This window comes from Pleurodeles waltl, chromosome 12 (genome assembly GCF_031143425.1).
Source record: "Pleurodeles waltl isolate 20211129_DDA chromosome 12, aPleWal1.hap1.20221129, whole genome shotgun sequence".
NCBI classification, from domain to species: Eukaryota; Metazoa; Chordata; class Amphibia; order Caudata; family Salamandridae; genus Pleurodeles; species Pleurodeles waltl.
The window spans coordinates 173,031,450-173,048,880 of record NC_090451.1 but is presented as its reverse complement, the minus strand read 5'-3'; the positions used below and the strand labels follow the sequence as shown (position 1 = coordinate 173,048,880).

Genomic DNA, 17,431 nt, shown 5'->3' with positions numbered 1-17,431 from the left:
AATCTATTTTGAGTGGCTCATTGGCTAAAGGACGTGTGTTATCAGCAGCAGGCCTGGGTGTAGTGTTCGTCCGTCTAAGCTCTGGCAGGTTTCTGGTTTCTAGGTACATAATGGTAGCAGTGTGCATTGAATCTGTGGTTCTAGCAGCGTAGAATTTGTGGCAATGTTAGAGGGAACATGGAATCTATAGGGGGCGAAGAGTGAATATTGAATCTATTAGGGGCTGAGAGGGATCATGAACTATGTGAACACAGTATCTGTGAAGGTTGAGGAATGAACATGGGGGCTGTGGGACTCTAGAAATGAGCATGAACTCTCTGGGTCTAGGAGTGAACATGAAATCTGTGGGTTCCTCAGAAGGAACATGGAATCTGTGAAGGTCTAGGCCTGAACGTGGACTCTGTGAAGGTCAAGGATGGAACACAGAATCTTTGAAGGTCTAGGAGTTGAACACGGAATCTGTGAAGATCTAAGACTCAATATGGAATCTGTGAAGGTCTAAGACTCAATATGGAATCTGTAAAGGTCTAGGACTGAACATGGACTCTGTGAAGGTCAAGGATGGAACACAGGATCTTTGAAGGTCTAGGAGTTGAACACGGAATCTGTGAAGATCTAAGACTCAATATGGAATCTGTGAAGGTCTAAGACTCAATATGGAATCTGTGAAGGTCTAGGACTGAACATGGAATCTGTGAAGGTCTAGGACTCAACATGGAATCTGTGAGAATCTAGAGATGAGCAAGAATTCTGCGGGTCTTGGAATGAGCATAACTTCTGTGGGCTCCTAAGAGGGAACATTGAATCTATGTGGTGGAGAGGACTTGGAGGGAACTTGTAACCTATGGGAAGATTTCAGGGAAAATTGAATGTTTGTCGAGCTGGGTATCAACATGAAATCTTGGAACCTAGCAGTGGACATGAATTATGTTGGAGTCTATAAGTAAACATAGATTCTACTGGGATCCAGGAATGAACGTGGAATCTGTCTGATCATAGAAGTAATTGGAGTGAAGGAGGAATCTATATTATATCTTGAGTTGCCTAACTATGCTGAGACTCAGGAGCCGAGTCTCCAGTCACCCCCACCACGCATCTTGAATGTTTCCCCTTTCGAAATATTCAGGATACAGCTAGAACGTTTTTTTTTCATCACTGAATGACTCTCCATGTCTCTAATCACCTACCTGCAATCAGTTGTTGTATTTGAGTAGGTGTTTGCCAGGACTCGGTCCTTCAACATATTTTAGAGCACGGATATTTCAGTGTGGTGCTTGCAGTGTTATCTGTTTTGCTATGTGTCATGTGTTTTGTGCTTTGTGTTTTGTAATGTGTTACGTGTTATGTGTTTTGTTTTGTTATGTGTTACACGTTGTGTTATGCATTATGTTCCATGTTAAGTTACATTGTTATGTTACGTCATGCTTTGTTATGTTCTGTGTTATGTTATTTTATGTTACGCTATGTTATGTTTTGTTACATTAAGTTATGTTTTGTTATGTAATGCTATGCTATGCCATGTTTTGTTATGTAATGTTATGCTATACTATGTTTTGTTTTGTTATGTTTTGCTATGCTATGTTACGTTATGTTGTGTTGTGTTTTCTTGTGTTGTGTTTGCTTGTGTTGTGTTATGTTAATCATGGTGCCTGAGAATGATGGTGCAGCCCTGAGTGAAGTCTATTTTTATCAGGGCTGATTGTCCAGTGGCCAGTTCGTTGCACACCTTGGATGAAAGAACAACTGCTAATGAGCAACATTACTAGCTTTGTGAGAGAAGGAAACACTTTAGTATCAAGAATGGCACCTCCACCACAGAAAGGCTGCAGTGACACCAGTAGCACTGGAGGCCTCTTCTTGGCCCTGCCACACTCCCAAGCAGGGACAACCATTGGCTGATTGGATCCAGGGCTGGCCAGCTCAGCACTGCGTTCCATGAGCACATCTGGGGAGCCATTCAGCGAAGTGGGGATCAGTTGCTGATCTGGCACCCGCAAGGGCAGACTTGGGTTTAGAACCCTAGCAATAACAGACAGAAAAGGCCAGGGGGACCCCAGGCAAGCAGCCGATTCATTATTGCTTTGTTCCTTGACTGATAGTGCTAGTTGTTTCTTTCTATTGTAAATACTGGACTACAGGAACCAGAACGCAGAGACGGAATCGCAGAGGCCAGGCTATTCTCACCTGACATGGAACGAGACAGGATCAAATCCCCTCTATGGAAAAGAAAAACTCTACTTTGTTCTAAAAACAAGTGGCAAATTGCAATGCATGTATTGATCGTGCAGCGCAAGTCTAGTTGGATCAATGGGGCACTGTTTATAGCAATAGGGGTGAATGGGATAAACTAAAACGTAAACGTCAACTTCGCACTTGTGTAGCGCACTACTCACCCGTTAGGGTCTCAAGGCGCTGTACGCATACCGCTGTGGAACCCCTCCTGGCTTTTCCCTGTGAGGTGCCCACTCCTGGGCAACCCCCAGGGTGAAGCCAGGCATCCAAGCGCTGTCAGGGCGGTTGTGGAGAAAGCGATTGCCCAGAGTTACAGAGTGGGACCCAATAATTAGATTAGGCACCGAGGCGAGAAATGAGATACTGTGTCGGAGAAAGGGAGAGGATTGTAGGGATGATGCCAGCAATCGCAGGTTGCAGAACCAAGGGTGAAGAGGCCCTGGCTTTTTTTTTTTAATAAACACTGACTGTGATCATCCCTTTGACCTTCACCACAAGTCTGTCAAATGTATCACTGTCTGATTGCGAGCTCTGTGACAGTCTGTGTGTGCTCTCTGTAATCCTCCTGGCCTATATCTACCATGTAAAGGGCTCCACTAACCACCAACGACACGCCTGGGTCATATAAATACCCTGCAAAAGTTACATATATTTCTTGAAACTGATCTTTGTGTCTCTTCTTTGTTAAAACCCCTCCTCTCTAACATCTGTGTTAAATATCTAACTTGTGCATATCATAGGGGACCTTATTCTTGATGGCAACATTTTCTGACTCAGTAATTCTGATTATAGTAAATAGCAATGGATGCAATGCTTGAATTCATCTCAGCCATGGGTAATTACTCAGGACTGTATACCAGTCTGTCGTTATTTTGTGCACCATGCTACCTCAGTTTGGACAAAACCATTTGGAAGGGCTACTCAGTTCGGAATAGCTTGGTTCCACTGACACAATGTGCAGTTCAGGCTGGACTGTTCCCACTGCAGCAGGGTCAAGACTGATTTGCGCATGGCTGGGTCCATACTGAGGTGGCATGGTGTGAGGCCATGAGTAGTTACTAGTTAATTCAAACATTCCATCCATCACTTTTTTAGGTGCAGTAATTCTGATGGCACAGTGAGTGCCACAACATTACGATGACCATCTCTGGCACAGTTATTCTGTTAGCGTATTCTCTGGCACAATAGTTTGGATCCTTCTTCCTTGATACAACTATCTGTGACACAGATCACTGGGGCATCCTGAAGTAATGCTGTAACATTTTCCTCACTTTATAGACAAATCAATCTGCATTCTTTTTCATGTGCACAAATTGACTGTGGGCTGTATTCTTTCCCAGAGTTATCTGGGAGGGTGGGTTCTCTGAGCCAAACAAAGTAAGCAGCATTCTCTGGCAAACTACTCTGTGAGGTATAGCATACACTATATCTGGAAATCTCTATCTGGATGTCCAGTATTCTAAAAAAATATTAAACCATACTACCATAGTTACTATTGCGGGGTATAGTACTTTAGATATCGCTTACAGACAGCTTTTTGTCCTGGGTTATATCAAGGCCCACTTTAGTTCAGGTGTGCAATGAAACCTCACTTCTAAGAAGGCTTGCTCCAGCCAGAAATCCTATGAGGTCATGCTCCTGTATATTAGTCGTATGAGAGCTCACTACAGTCTATGCGTCCTATAATACCTTTTCCAGTTAATGGGTCCTATGAGGGCTCATTCCAAATCATGAGGACTATTTGTGCTTGCCCCAGTCTATTGGTCTTATGAGAGCTCCTTTCAGTCCTTGGGCCAGTCAAGGACTTCCTCAGGTCCATAGGTCCCACAAGGACTTTCTTCAGTTCCTGGTTCCTGTGAGGGCCCATTCCTGTCCTCGGGTCCTCTAACAGCTCACTTCAATCTGTGGGTTCTATGAGGCCTCAACTCAGTCCAGGTGTACTATGAAATCTCTCTTTAAGAAGGATTGCTCCTGTCATAGGCCCTATGAGGGCATCCCTGTGTCCAAATGTCCTATGAGGGCTTGCTTCAGTCATTGCGTCCTATATGACCGTCTCCAGTTAATGGGTCCTATAAGGGCATGTTCCTGTCCATGAGTCCTACAAGGGTTTGCTTCAGTCGATGCATCCTATAAGACCTTCTCCAGTCAATGGGTCCAATGAGGACTCATTCCAATCCATGGGCCCTTCAAGGGCTTGCCCCAGTTTATGGGTCCTACAAGGGCTTTCTTCTGTCCATGGTCTCTGTGAGGGCTTGTTACTGTCCACTCCGATAGCTCGCTTCAGCCCGTGGGTTTTATGAGGGCCTGTGTCAGTGCAAGGGTCCAATGAGGGCTTGCTTCAGTCCATGAGTTCTACGAGGGCTTGCTCCAGTCCATGAGTTCTACGAGGGCTTGCTCCAGTCCATGGGTCTTACAAGGGTTTTCTAAAGCCATGGATCCTATGAGGGCTCACTCCACTCCATTGGTTCGACGAGGACTCACTCCAAGCCCTGGGCCACACGAGGGCTCACTCCAATCAACTGGTCCTGTGGAGCTCGCTCCACTGCATGGATTGAACAGGGGCTTGCTTTAGTTAATGGGTTATGTGAAGGGCCAATCCAGTCCGTTAGTCTTATGAGGGTTTGCTTCAGTCCATGAGGATTTCACCAGTTCTAGTGGCTCCAGTCCATGGGTCGTCTAGTGGCTCCAGTCCATGGGTCGTCTAGTGACTTGCTCCAGTTCAGGGGTCCTTCGAAAGCGAATTAATTGTTTGTTTTTGATGTTGCTTTTATCACCAGAGTGCATACATTTTGAGGTTGGTTAGAGAAGCTTGTAGTATTAAATAAAACAACAAACATGTTTACAATTTCTTAGCTGTACTCTTAATTTTAGGCAATATAATTGGAAATTTTGATTTCAAATGTGCAATTTGTTTCAAAATGTGTGAACTCAGAGTCTTGGAAAAGTCTGGAAACAAACAATTTTGGACAAATATAAACTAGATTCTGTGGGAATATAGTCATCTGTTACTGCAATAAAATATTTCAAATATATTGTCCTGAATTGGACTAATGACACTTAGGCATAACTGATAAAACATACAAATATCACGTTCATAAACTAAATTATGTTTAAAGAATAATTTTTAAAACCAGATGAGTCGGATTACTGTGCACTCTCCTGCTGGTGCTTAGAAAAATTCAATCTTTGTTTCGCTGATCCAATTGCACGGTCGAATATGCAACACATTTCTAAAATTGGGTGGTGAGAGTTTTATAACCACGCCCATCAACTTTCCACGTGTCAACCCTACAAATGCCTTTTAACCTACAAAAACACCGTATAATCTAAGGACATCAGTCGGACAGCCTTACACATTTTGCTTTCTACAAACACCCTGGTTTAACGTGAGTTGAAAAAATATTAAGAGACCCCAAACATCTTGTCCATTCATACAGGGTGAGCATGGGTCCAAACACGTCTATGATATATAAACACATTCACGAACAGTCGTCCTTAAAGTTCATATCTGTACATTCTTCTTACAGATTTGTTTTTTGTTTTTGCCCGTGTAAGTGATCATTTCTAAGGAACAAAACGCATACTAGATTTGATTATTATCTCGATCAACTAAGTAAAACCGTTAATTATAGCTAAAAGGCAACACAGGCAGGTTTTAAGAAGAGCTTTACCGGTGCAACTGAACGAGACAGACACATTAACCATCTCAAATATCAATATAGAGCTGTAATCAAATGGACTAAAACCACTCCACAACAGCAGGAGTGGTCAAAGCTCTGGGAATCAACAACAGTAAACATTGTGACAGTGTCTTGTCGCTGATAGTCTCTGGCACTGCTTCCTATAGAATAGTGAATGATTATTTTACCCTATATAATATCTCGAAAGTATACATAAAGAAGCTTTATACTAACATTATTTCTGCTTCTTTCGCAATAGGCCCATATGTCAAAAAAAGCCTTAGGGTTACTCAAGAATAAGTCATAACTTTGATAATAAATTCTAGACCTTCCTGTGCCCCAAGGCAATCGAAGGCATTACTTGACCTTATTGTATCTTAGAGGCATACTGCACCCATGACTGTTTAATCGAAATATGCTTACAGGTCAGATTCCCTCAGGATGGAAGGGTTCCATAATACATCCATTCACAGATATGGGCCTAAAGGGCAATGAAAAATACTTCCCCCCTATAGCTTTACTTGGTGCAGAAGTAAAGCTATTTGCTAAATACCTGGTGACCAAACTAGCCAACTGGATGAGCGACAGCAAGCTACTGACCATGAATCAAACCAGATTTTGCACTGGCCGCTCCACCGTTGATAACATTTTAGCCCTCACTCTATTGGCAAAAAAAAGCAAACTGGAACAACAAGGCTCTTTTAAGTGACTTTTATTGATTATACCCAGGGGAAGCTCCTCCATTAGGGTGGAGGAGCATCGCCCCCCAAAACCCCGCCAGCAGCGGCAGCTGCAAAACCTTTCAAAGAAAAGGATAATATGTTTATTATCCTTTTCTTTGAAAGAGGCGGGGCCCCGGGGTGACATACATTGAGGAGGAGTTCACAGCACTCCCCCTCACTGCGCATGCATGGTTGGCCGGCCGTCTCGGGCCAACCAAACACACATACATACAGGGCTCTCTCCAGCCCAGAAACACAGTTACACCCTAGATATTAGGGGGTGGCTACACCCAAGATATTAGGGGGGCACATTTACTAAGCTTTCACTCAAGCAAAGCTGCTGCTCTGTGCTGCATGCAAGAGAGCAGAAATGCTCCTTATATAGGATGGCGGGGGAAGATACCCTAAAAAAGATGGTTTCAGAGGATCAAGTAATTAATGGCTCAAAAGATTTTGATTTCAAATTCACCACCATTGAGAACCATCTCAAAGAATATAACTTACCTTAACTGGATTCACTATTAAGACTGCTTAGAACTGGACGTGAAGGCCTATGGAGAACAGTCGGGATAATGATTTAACGGTATTACTAAAACATTTAGATTTCACTTCAGATTTACACTTCTTCATAAAACAACCTTATATTGACTTAGAATTGGAGGTCATCAAGAAGTTGAAATATCTCAATTTTTGCTTACCATAAATCCCTATTCTCAGGCTTGGCAGCTCATGGAAAATGTGATCAGTTGATAGTCCTGATAGAGCATAAGAACAACAGTGGAGGCATGAATGTCAGTTCACCAAAAGGTAGGGTGACCAGATGTCCCAGTTTTACCCGGACAGTCCAGTTTTTTAAGGACTGTCTCAGTGTCCTGGCACTTTTTGTCAAAACAAAGACATGTCCCGGTTTTTGAGAGAGGGTCGGATGAACGTAGACATAAATCACAGAGTTGTACAGGCTCACGTTTCATCCAGCCCTCTTATCACACCAGAGACACAACTTAACATTTGCAGAGTCACCTGATGTGCTGTCTCGCATCATTCAAGCAGCATAGCAGGATTTAATGAGCGGTGAATAAGGTCTCCCATGAGCTAGGACCTAGCTCAACACAGTCAACACAGGGGTAGCGGAAGTGACATCATCACTTGACCATTACCTTCACTCACAGGTGCACACACAATCACAAGTACACAGACACTCTCACACAAACACACTTTCATCTGCACACATGCCCACAACATACATGTAAAAACATTTTTACTTACCTCTGCTGCCCGGGAGGGAGGGTGGGGGGGTCATAGTCAAGCTAATTGTATGCCATTTTTAATTACCGTAATAGCGAATAATATATTTTTACTCACATATAATGTAATAAAAAATTACAAAAAATAAGGAACATGGAGTCCCAACCTATGTCCATAAGGATGAGCTACCCCTGTGTTCTTGGCACTAATTTTGCTGCTTCTAAGGCCTGGATCCCGAGTGCCGTGCCGGGGGTCGCAAGAACCAAGCCAGGGGTTGCAATTGCAACCCCTGGCGTCCTCTAAATTGTCGTGTTGCTGCAAGTCTGCTGAGTAACAACACGGACTCGGGGTGGAGGTTGAACACTGGTAACTTTATTCTCATGCCGCTACTTTCAAAGATCCTTTTCCCGCGTCCCCGTGCCCTTTTATCCTCCTCTACAACGTCACCGCAGGCACGCTCAAACTTGCACGGTGCCAGAGGGGAAACACCTGTAAACCCTCTTGGCTCCACAGGGGAGTGGGCTTGCCCATTCCTACGATAACACTACATTCCTCCCCAACGGGGATACAAACGAAACAAACAGTGTTCCAAAGCAAACGGTGGATCGTTGAAACCCCACGCCCTGAGACAGTGCTGGGTGAGGTGGCACTTGCGCTGTGTCACGGGTGCCGGGATCAGTCACACGCAAAGTCCGCAGATCGCCGGGACGGATCTGGGTTGTACCTCAAATGGTACCGCCCGCCCCCTGGACCTTCCTGATGCTGGCACCTGGTTTGGGCCCTCAGCAGGTGTCTCAGTCCTTGCGGATGACTCTTGTGCCTGCACCGATGTTGGAAGAGCCGCCTGCTCTTGTTGGCTCATCGTGGGTCCCTCAGCTGGGGGCCTCCCTCTGTCACCTGTGCTCTCCTGGTGGACTGAGTCTCCTCATGGATCGGTCCTGGTGTCTGCTACAACCGTGCTGTCTCTTCCATAGTCATGGGACGTAGAGTGAGATAGGAGTTTGAACTGTGCTACGTTGCGGGTTACCATCTCTAAACCCCGGCGGGCTGTCACCATAGTGCCTTTTACGGCGATCACTGTCCACGGTTGTGCCTCGAAAGGCAGACGTAACTTGCCTCCTGGTTGGCGTTCTTTGACCAGGATGGCGTCTCCCACTCGCACTTGTACCGCTTGTGCTCTCTGCCTCCTGGAGGGATAGGAGTTAGTGCGGGATCTTCTCGTTGCAGACTGGTTTTGTGGTGGTAGTTGTGTTGCCCATGAGGGGTGATGTGGAATGGCATTTGTTGTTGTCCTCCCGAAGCAGAGTTGGCTTGGGGTCACACCAGTGGTAGTGTGGGGTGTGACCCGGTACTCCTGTTGAAATGCATAGATGGCGCTCTCTAAGTTCCTGGATTCCGCCGTGGCAATGCGGACCACTTTGTTCAGTGTTTTGACGAATTGCTCTACCTCCCCGTTCGCCTGTGGCCATCAGGGCATTATTCGCCGATGTTTGGTGTTGGTGGAAGGCAGAAAGTCTGCCCATTCTCGGCTGTTGAAGGGGGGGCCATTGTCCGTGCGTATTTCACAAAAAAAAGCTGTGAGTAGCCATTAACTTCTCGAATTTAGGGATGACTGTGTGTGCGGATGTGGACAGTATCAGCTCTACCTCTGGGTATCACGAGTAGTCGTCGACCACTACCACCATTTATGATCCGTCAGGTAGACTCCCGAAGTCAGCGCTCACCCTTTGCCACGGGGCCGAGGGGCCTTTTTTGGTGATGACCGGCGCTGGGGGGGGTCGGGGGAACCACTGGCCGGGCAAACTAGGCACCCCTTTACAGCGTCATCTACCAGCTGGTCTAGTCCTGGGAACCAAACTTTGTTCCGGAGCCGTTTTTTGGATTTGACGATACCCTGGTTGGCTCCATGGACGAGGGACACGGCTCGGGCCGTCAGACTGGACGGTATCACCAGGCAGAGTCCTCACAGTAGGCAGCCATCCTCGCTTACCGAGAGCTCGTGTCTGACGTTGAACAAGGCGAGGAGTCTGGATTGGGCACCCTGCATGCGGAAGGTGTCTGGGTGTTCGAGTGGTCGCCAGTCCTGCGACCGGGTGGCTGTTATTGCGATCTGTAGACATTCATCTTGGTTGGTGGTGGCTACCACTTCACTGAGCGGTATGGGCAAGGGTCTGGCTCAGTCTACCACAAACTGCTCATATTCCTCCGTCTCCTGGGCTTCCGCCACTTCTTGGGGGGTGGCTAGGCGGCCAGGGCGTGACAAAAAGTCAGCGGGGTTCCTCGTTCCTGGTTGGTATTCCACAGTAAAGTTGAATTCTTGGAGCTGCAATATCCACATTTCGATTCTGGGGGAGGTTTCGAGGCTGACCCCCTGAAGAGAGGCAGCAGTGGTTTGTGACCAGTCACTACTGAGAATGGTTTGCCGTACAGATGGCGATGGCCTCTCGTTTGATTTGGGAGTACCTCTGCTCCATTGGCGTGAGTGTGCGGCTGGCAAAAGCGATGGGGGCCCACTCTCCACAGTCTTGCTTTTGTGCCAGGACAGCCCCTAGGCCCGTGGGGCTGGCATCAAGGACCAGCTGTGACTCCTGTCGGGGATCGAAAAACGCCAGTGTGGTATCGGCGGAGAGCGCGTCTTTGGTGGCTTGGAATGCGCACTCCTGTTCCTCTCCCCACACCCACTGGTGGTCTGCTTGGGTGAGCCATCTTAGAGGGCCAGTGATGTCCGACAAGTTCCTCATGAACCAGCCACAATATGTGACAATGCCAAGGAAGCTTCGGACCCCTGAAACAGACGTGGGGGACGGGGCCTCTTGAATGACTCTGACTTTGTGTAGGTCTGGTCCAATTCCATGTTCAGAGAACCCGTATCCAAAGAAACAGATCTCCCGCTTGAGGAAGTCACACTTTTCTCTGTAAAGTATCAGCCCCTGCTTCTGCAGTCTCATGAACTCAGCTCGCAGTCTCCTCATGTGTTAATCCAAGGTTGGGGCATGTACCAGGATGTCATCGCTCACGTTGAGGACCCCCGGGAGCCCTTGCAGGACCCCTTTTACTGCGTGTTGAAAGACTTCTGCCGCACTGGAAATGCTGAAGTTGAGCCCTGTGCACCGCCAGAGGCCGTCGTGCGTGGAAAAGGTTGTTATCGGCCGAGAATCAGGGTGTAGCACGATTTGATGATACCCCGATCTGAGGTCTTTTTGGAGAACCACCGGGATCCAGCTAGTTCGCTGAGGATGTCATCTATGGTTGGAGGTAGGTGCCTTTCTCTCTTAATTGCCTGGTTCGGTAGGCACATGTCCATGCAGATGCGGATGGCTTCTGGTTGCTTGGGTTTCTGCGCCACAACAATCGGAGACACCCATGGGGTAGGGCCTGAGACTCTTTCGATGATGCCCGCCCGCTCCAGGAGTTGGAACTCCTGCTCTACTTTTGGGGGCAGGTGGAACACCACCCTTCGATGTCTGAGGGCTACAGTGGTGACCGATTTGTCTATGTGGAGACTGAGTGGTGATCCTTTCAGGCAGCCAATGCCTTCGAAGTGGGAGCTGAACTCCTCCACTAGGTCCTTCAGAGTGCTAGCATGGATGCCAAATGCAAAGTGTACTAGGTTGAGGTCTTGGGCGGTCTGGCAGCCAAGCAGAAACCCTGAGCCTTCTTTGGACACATAGATTTTCGAGGCCCTGCTGGTGTTGTCGTGAGCAATTTCTGCGGTGAACATCCCAGATATTTCCAGAGGTTGGGTGTTGCCGAATGCGAAAACTTGCACTCCTGTGGGTCTGAGTGGCTGCAGCGGCTTGGATAGCTTCTGATATTCATCCCTGGCCATCAGGTTTATGGAGGCACCGGTGTCAACTAGTGCCGATACGGGAACCCCTTGAATGAGAACTTGGCACGTGGGTAGCCTCCGATTTCCGATGGTGTGTATCACATGGACTATCTGGTGGTCACCATCCATATCACTTTCCGAGTCAGGGCCTGGGGCGGTCTCAATTGCTTTGACTGACCTCTTCGGTGTGGGGGTCACCGTCTTCGGCGTAGACCAGCAGACTTTTGTGAAGTGGTTGGCCTTCCCGCATGCGTTGCATGTCTTTCCCCAGGCTGGGCAGGTGACGGGTGTGGTGCCGGGCCACCGCACCACTTGCAGGGTCTGCCATTTTGCCTCCCTTTGTAGCTGTCGACTTTTGCTCACTGTGTGTTAGTGGTCACTGCGTTGACCGGCTCTGTTTTGACTTGCGTTGTCGGCGCTTGCTCCATGTGTGCAGCACGTGCTCTTGACAGTTCTTGGGATCGCCCAAGGGTGAGGATGTCCCTTGTTAGCATGTTCGGTTGTTGCAGGATGTGCTCCCTGAGCTTCAATGACAAGCTTCCTTGGATGAACTAGGTCCGGATTTTGTCTTCTTCATCCGGCAGTGTGCAGGTGCTGGCTAGCTCTTTTAGCCGTGTGTAAAAGACATCAACTGACTCGTCAGGCATTTGGCGGGCTTGACACAGTAAGAACCGCTCATAGTCCGGATTTGTGTACGGTTCGAAGTGTGCCATGATTGCTCCTTTCAGGGTGTCGTATGTGTTTGGCCTTGCCTCTGTCACCGACTTGAACACTTTGTGGATGTCCACTCCGAGGTGTAGGAGGAGGGGTCTCCGTTACTCTGCTTGGACAGCCAGAGCCTCGAAGTAGGTTTCGAGGCGCTCCAACCATACCTTCCACCCCGTGGCCTGGGTGGGGGGGCTCCTGTGATGGTGAATGGTTCCAAGGGAGGTATGCCAGCCATGGCGAGGGGTACTGGGGGTTTGATAGTGCGCTGTGTGGTTAGTGCTTGGGGTCACCGGCTTCCTCACCTCCATAAGTGGATGAATGTTGCCTCCTGCCGCATCACCTCCTTGCGTGTCTGGGAGGAGAGATCTGCGTTGTGTGGCCTGGAAAAGGTTGCAGGGTGATGATCCAGGGCCGTAGACGGCTGGGGGTGGCAGTATGGCCACAGAGTGCTGGGCAGGGCCTGGTGCAGGGCAATTTACTCGAGGGGCGCCTCAGCCATGGTCAGGGGTTGTCCAGGGAGGGCCTTGCAGGGTGTGGCGTACCTCTACTTCGGTTGTTCTTCCTGCGGGTTGCTGGTGAAGTTGGAGTGTGTGGCAGTACTCTCTAGGCTCCGGGGAAGCGCACGCGGCTGAGGGTGTGGCAGTGGGCATTGTCCGCTGCCTGGAAATATAACACCACGGGCTGGTAGAACGCGGCGTCGTCACATGTTTTGTCTGCCGCGGCTTTTTGCTGCTTTGTGCTGCGGGGGGCCGTCTCAGGGCGTATCCGGCCGGGCCGCAGTGGATCTGTGGCTGGGCAGCAGCCAGGTTGTGCATGCCTCCGTACGCGCTGGGGTCGATCAATGAGCGGCGCGGCATGGAGCAGGAGCGGTGCCACGTATTGGGGGTGCAGGCACTACCTAGAGAAGGTAGGCCCACCTTCGTCGCCAAATGTCGTGTCACTGCGAGTGTGCCGAGTAACGACATAGACTTGGGTGGAGGTTGAACACCGGTAACTTTATTCTCATGCTGCTACTTTAAAAAATCCTTTTCCTGCGTCCCCGCACCCTTTTATCCCCCTCTACTACTTTTCCATGGGCATGCTCAAACTCGCGCGGTGCCAGAGGGGAAACACCTATAAAACCCCTTGGCTCCACCGGGGAGTGGGCTTGCCCACTTCTTCGGCAACACTACATAAATCCATGAAATGGACTACTTCTTTTAGCTTTTTTATGGTACCGTTTTCATAATTATTTAGTTTAGTAATTGATTTATTTAAAAGCAGTCAAACATGTGATGCTTTAGTGAAAATATAAATAGACGTCTTCTGCAGCTTTTGAGACCTGACACAACAAGTGATTTCGGATTAACGAAAATGATAGGGGATTAGGAAAATATGCAACATGGCCTCAAGAGGGCGCTAAATCCATGTAAATGGAAATGATAACGTGAAATGTTTAAGTATGTTGACGATGTAGTTTCACTCTGCTATTAGTAATTCTCGGCTCGTCTTGTGGTTGGTAATATTGCAACCAGAGTCGCAGCCATGGAGTCGTGCGTACAAGTTCAAGAAAGGAAATACCCCAACTCCCCTACGGCCGCTGTTTCTACTGTGAAATACAACAATAATCAGGGTTCCGTGGGCACCTAAGGCCTCTGGGTCCCGGTGCACTGCACTTGCTGCACCAATGGAAGATACGCCATTGAAACAACTTGTTTCATGAACGTTTTGTAAAAGAGTAAAAAAGGAGGCAGGGCAATTAAACAGGGGCATGACCTGGTCAGTAATATTTGGGGGTCTGGGTTCGGATTTTCCAACTCCCTGGCATATTAAAATACACTATAGGACAAGCAGGACCATTGAGAGTGGCTAAGGGGGCAGTGGAAAGGGAGGCGAATGCGAATTCCTAGGGCTACTAAGTGACAGAAAACACCACTATTTTATCAAATAACCAATATTTTTCAAGACTTTCAAAGCAGAGAGGGAAAGAGTGTATGTGTTTATGCAAAAATTCCTGGTGAAATCCGACAGAAATTCACGATACCCGACTGAAAGAACCTGTATTCAATTTTATTTTTTTACCGGAAAATACATTTATTACGGGGTGCAACATCCAAACACCGCTACCCCCTGAAGCTACGTCCCCTGCAATTAACGTGATTTGGTGAAGTGGAAATATGTCCACCAAAGTGTACTGTTCCCTATTGCGTGACGGTTCTGGGCATACACAGACCTCGTGTTACGAGACACATCGGAAACGACCGTCCACTTGTAATGAGGTTCACAGATCCCTATCACTTTCTGTTCCTGTTGATACCGTCAAACCCTTTGAGAAGAGTCCGCACTCCCTGATCTGGAGCTATGAACGTTACTCCAGCTGTCACCCCTGCTGCCCCCCACCCCACAAGCAGCACTACAAAACAGGTACACGTGGACACAGATTTGATATGCTCTTTGGCACATTCAGTGCACATCAGATTGCTATGAGCTTTGGGTACATAGCTGCACGAAGCCACAGCCCAGCCCTGCTTATAACTGGCCATCTGCCCCCTATTGGATGCCTCTAGTACTCGAGAGCCAATAAAATAACGCCCTGAGATGGGAGGAGTTACAATGGAACATCTAACTAAATGGATGCCCAAGGAGGAGACGGTGATGGTTAAATCTTACATCCGAGCCTTTAAGGAACAGGCATGGTAGAAGCTGCGGAAACCTTGACCAGGTATCTGAACTTTGTGAAGGAGCACAGTATAACTTAAACTGTAAACTTCGTACTTGTATAGCACACTACTCACCCACTAGGGTCTCAAGGCACTGTACGCATACCGCTGTGGAACCCCTCCTGGCTTTTCCCTGTGAGGTGCCCACTCCTGGGCAACCTCCAAGGTGAAGCCAGGCATCCCAGCGCTGTTGGGGCCATTGTGGAGATTAAGCAAGCAATTGCCCAGAGTTAGAGTGGGACCCATGAATTAGATTAGGCACCAATGCAAGAATTATCTGGTCCGAGGAAATTGAGCCCAATACCCAGCAAAGTGGGAATTGAACCCTGGTCCCAGGCCAGATTCCTGCATCAGGGTCTGCTGCTCTAACCATTGAGCCACACTTCTCCACTTACAGCTACATAAGGGAAGATGCTGATGGGGCAACCAGGTGAGACAGCAATGTGAATATGAGAGACCTAAAGGTTTTCCTCAGGCAGGGTCAAGACCCCCAGATGATTGGAAACACAAGACGGTGGTAGAAGCACATGGTGAGGTGCAAAAAGACACACGGGAAGAAAATGACAGAAATTCGGCCTTACAGTCGGAGAAAATGTAACCAAATTGTTCTACGAGATGGTGACCTGAGGATCAGTCCGAAACACGGTGACCCAAGGTACGGTAGTAACTCTAGGACAATGGGCAGAGCAAAATTATTTTACCTTCAGAAGTCCTTATAAAAAAAGGGACCTTAAGAGGCTCCCATCGTTAGCTAAAAAATAAAGCTTTTTCCCTTGCGAGACCACGTTGCCCATTCACCACCGGGAGTGGAAATAGCTACAGCTGAGGAAAATGACTTCATAAAACAGTTGTCAAATGAACAAAAGTAATGTAAAGCCTCCAAGAGAAGGCCCAAGGGATGGGTCTTTTGACGACCAATTATTCAAACGGTGGCCGACGTAGTGCAACCTGTTTGAGTTTTGCACAAGCTCTCTAGAGTTCCTCAAGTCGTGGCATAGCTCGGTCATCCTTCCACCACACAAAAAGGTGAAGACAGAAACCCAGAGCCCTGGCACAAGCTGAAGTGAACGTGCACCAAATGATGACAATGCACAAGCTACAAGAATGCCTGGGAGATGAAGAAATCATTATACCATTTCAAGGAGAATTCCGCTCAGGCCTGTCCACTGTTGACCGAGCTTTCACACTGAACCATCCAATAAGAGGCCTTTACTGGGTTCACAGACTAAACATCTCCATTTGAGAGAGGTTATAGGGCAGACTGAGCTGCATCTTCATCGTCCATCACTTGGTGTACCTGATCCAGTACCTCTACGCTGACAAAACACTACATTCGAGCGTCATGCCGCTAGATTAATTCTCTGAAATGTTCAACACCAGTAATGAGGGAAGGAAAGGGTGTATCCTGGCTCCACTGCTGTTCAGCATCTGCATCCGAGGTGCACCAGCACTCGGCATCTGTGGATGTGCCTAAGATGGGCTAAACGAGTGATGATAGGCCCTGGTGTACCAATGTATTGCTCTACGGGCACAGAATGGGAACAGCCCTTTGATACATCAGGCCCATACTGCTGTACAGAGATCACTGTCATCTTTCTAAAAACATCAGCACTATGCGCCACTCACGTACCTTGGAAGTTGTTATGTGTTCTGTGATGTTGGCACAAACAGTAGCCATCACTAATGCGCACACACTGTCCATAAAAGAGCCAACAAGCCTTTTGACTTGAAATAATTCACTGTACAAAGTTCTTACAGCATCAGAGCTTTGCGTGTTACAGGGTCCCGTAACAATAATTGTTTTATTCCAAATTGAAGTATCAACTAAAATGTACACAGGCAGAAGGTGGTTCCAAGTATCCTCAACACATAATCTCGTTCCCCCCCCCCCCCCCCTTCAAAAGGTGTACACGTGTTTCAGTTTGGTTATTCTGAACGTGGGTACATGCTGATGCAAATAAGATTTACAAACACCTAAATGACAGGTAAACATATCAAAGCCCCCTCTGTTGGCTACTTGAATGAAGTTGTCATCTGCTACCATCTTAGTATGACAAATAGATGTCGTCTTTGGAATAATTTGATTTCCCAGTGAATATGAAGCCAAAGGTAGCAACATACTATATACTTCTAAAAAGAAACAAGGAAATCAGACCTCCTCCAGGATAAACCGTTGTGAACGTCCTGGAGAACATGTCAACTTCTATAGATAAAATATAGGACAGAGTTTTTGTAAAAAAATACATGAAATTGACTGGAAAATTGACATACGGGTGGTGATCATGGATGTCACACCGCTGTACGCATCAGCTGGTA

At 47.6% G+C, this 17,431-nt stretch overlaps 1 protein-coding gene across 5 annotated transcripts in view; it reads left to right on the top strand.

The window, feature by feature from the left end:
- Nucleotides 1–17,431, top strand: part of C12H16orf74 (chromosome 12 C16orf74 homolog) — a 200,744-nt gene that overhangs the window by 133,191 nt on the left and 50,122 nt on the right. Inside the window, exon 1 of one of the 5 annotated variants that reach the window (XM_069217888.1) lies at nucleotides 13,175–13,323. The exons of the other annotated variants lie outside the window; for them this stretch is intronic. Coding sequence (XP_069073989.1) covers nucleotides 13,230–13,323 — 94 coding nt within the window. The 5' untranslated portion in view covers nucleotides 13,175–13,229. Of the gene's footprint in view, nucleotides 1–13,174; nucleotides 13,324–17,431 lie in introns of those variants that run through there. 5 annotated transcript variants of the gene reach the window in all.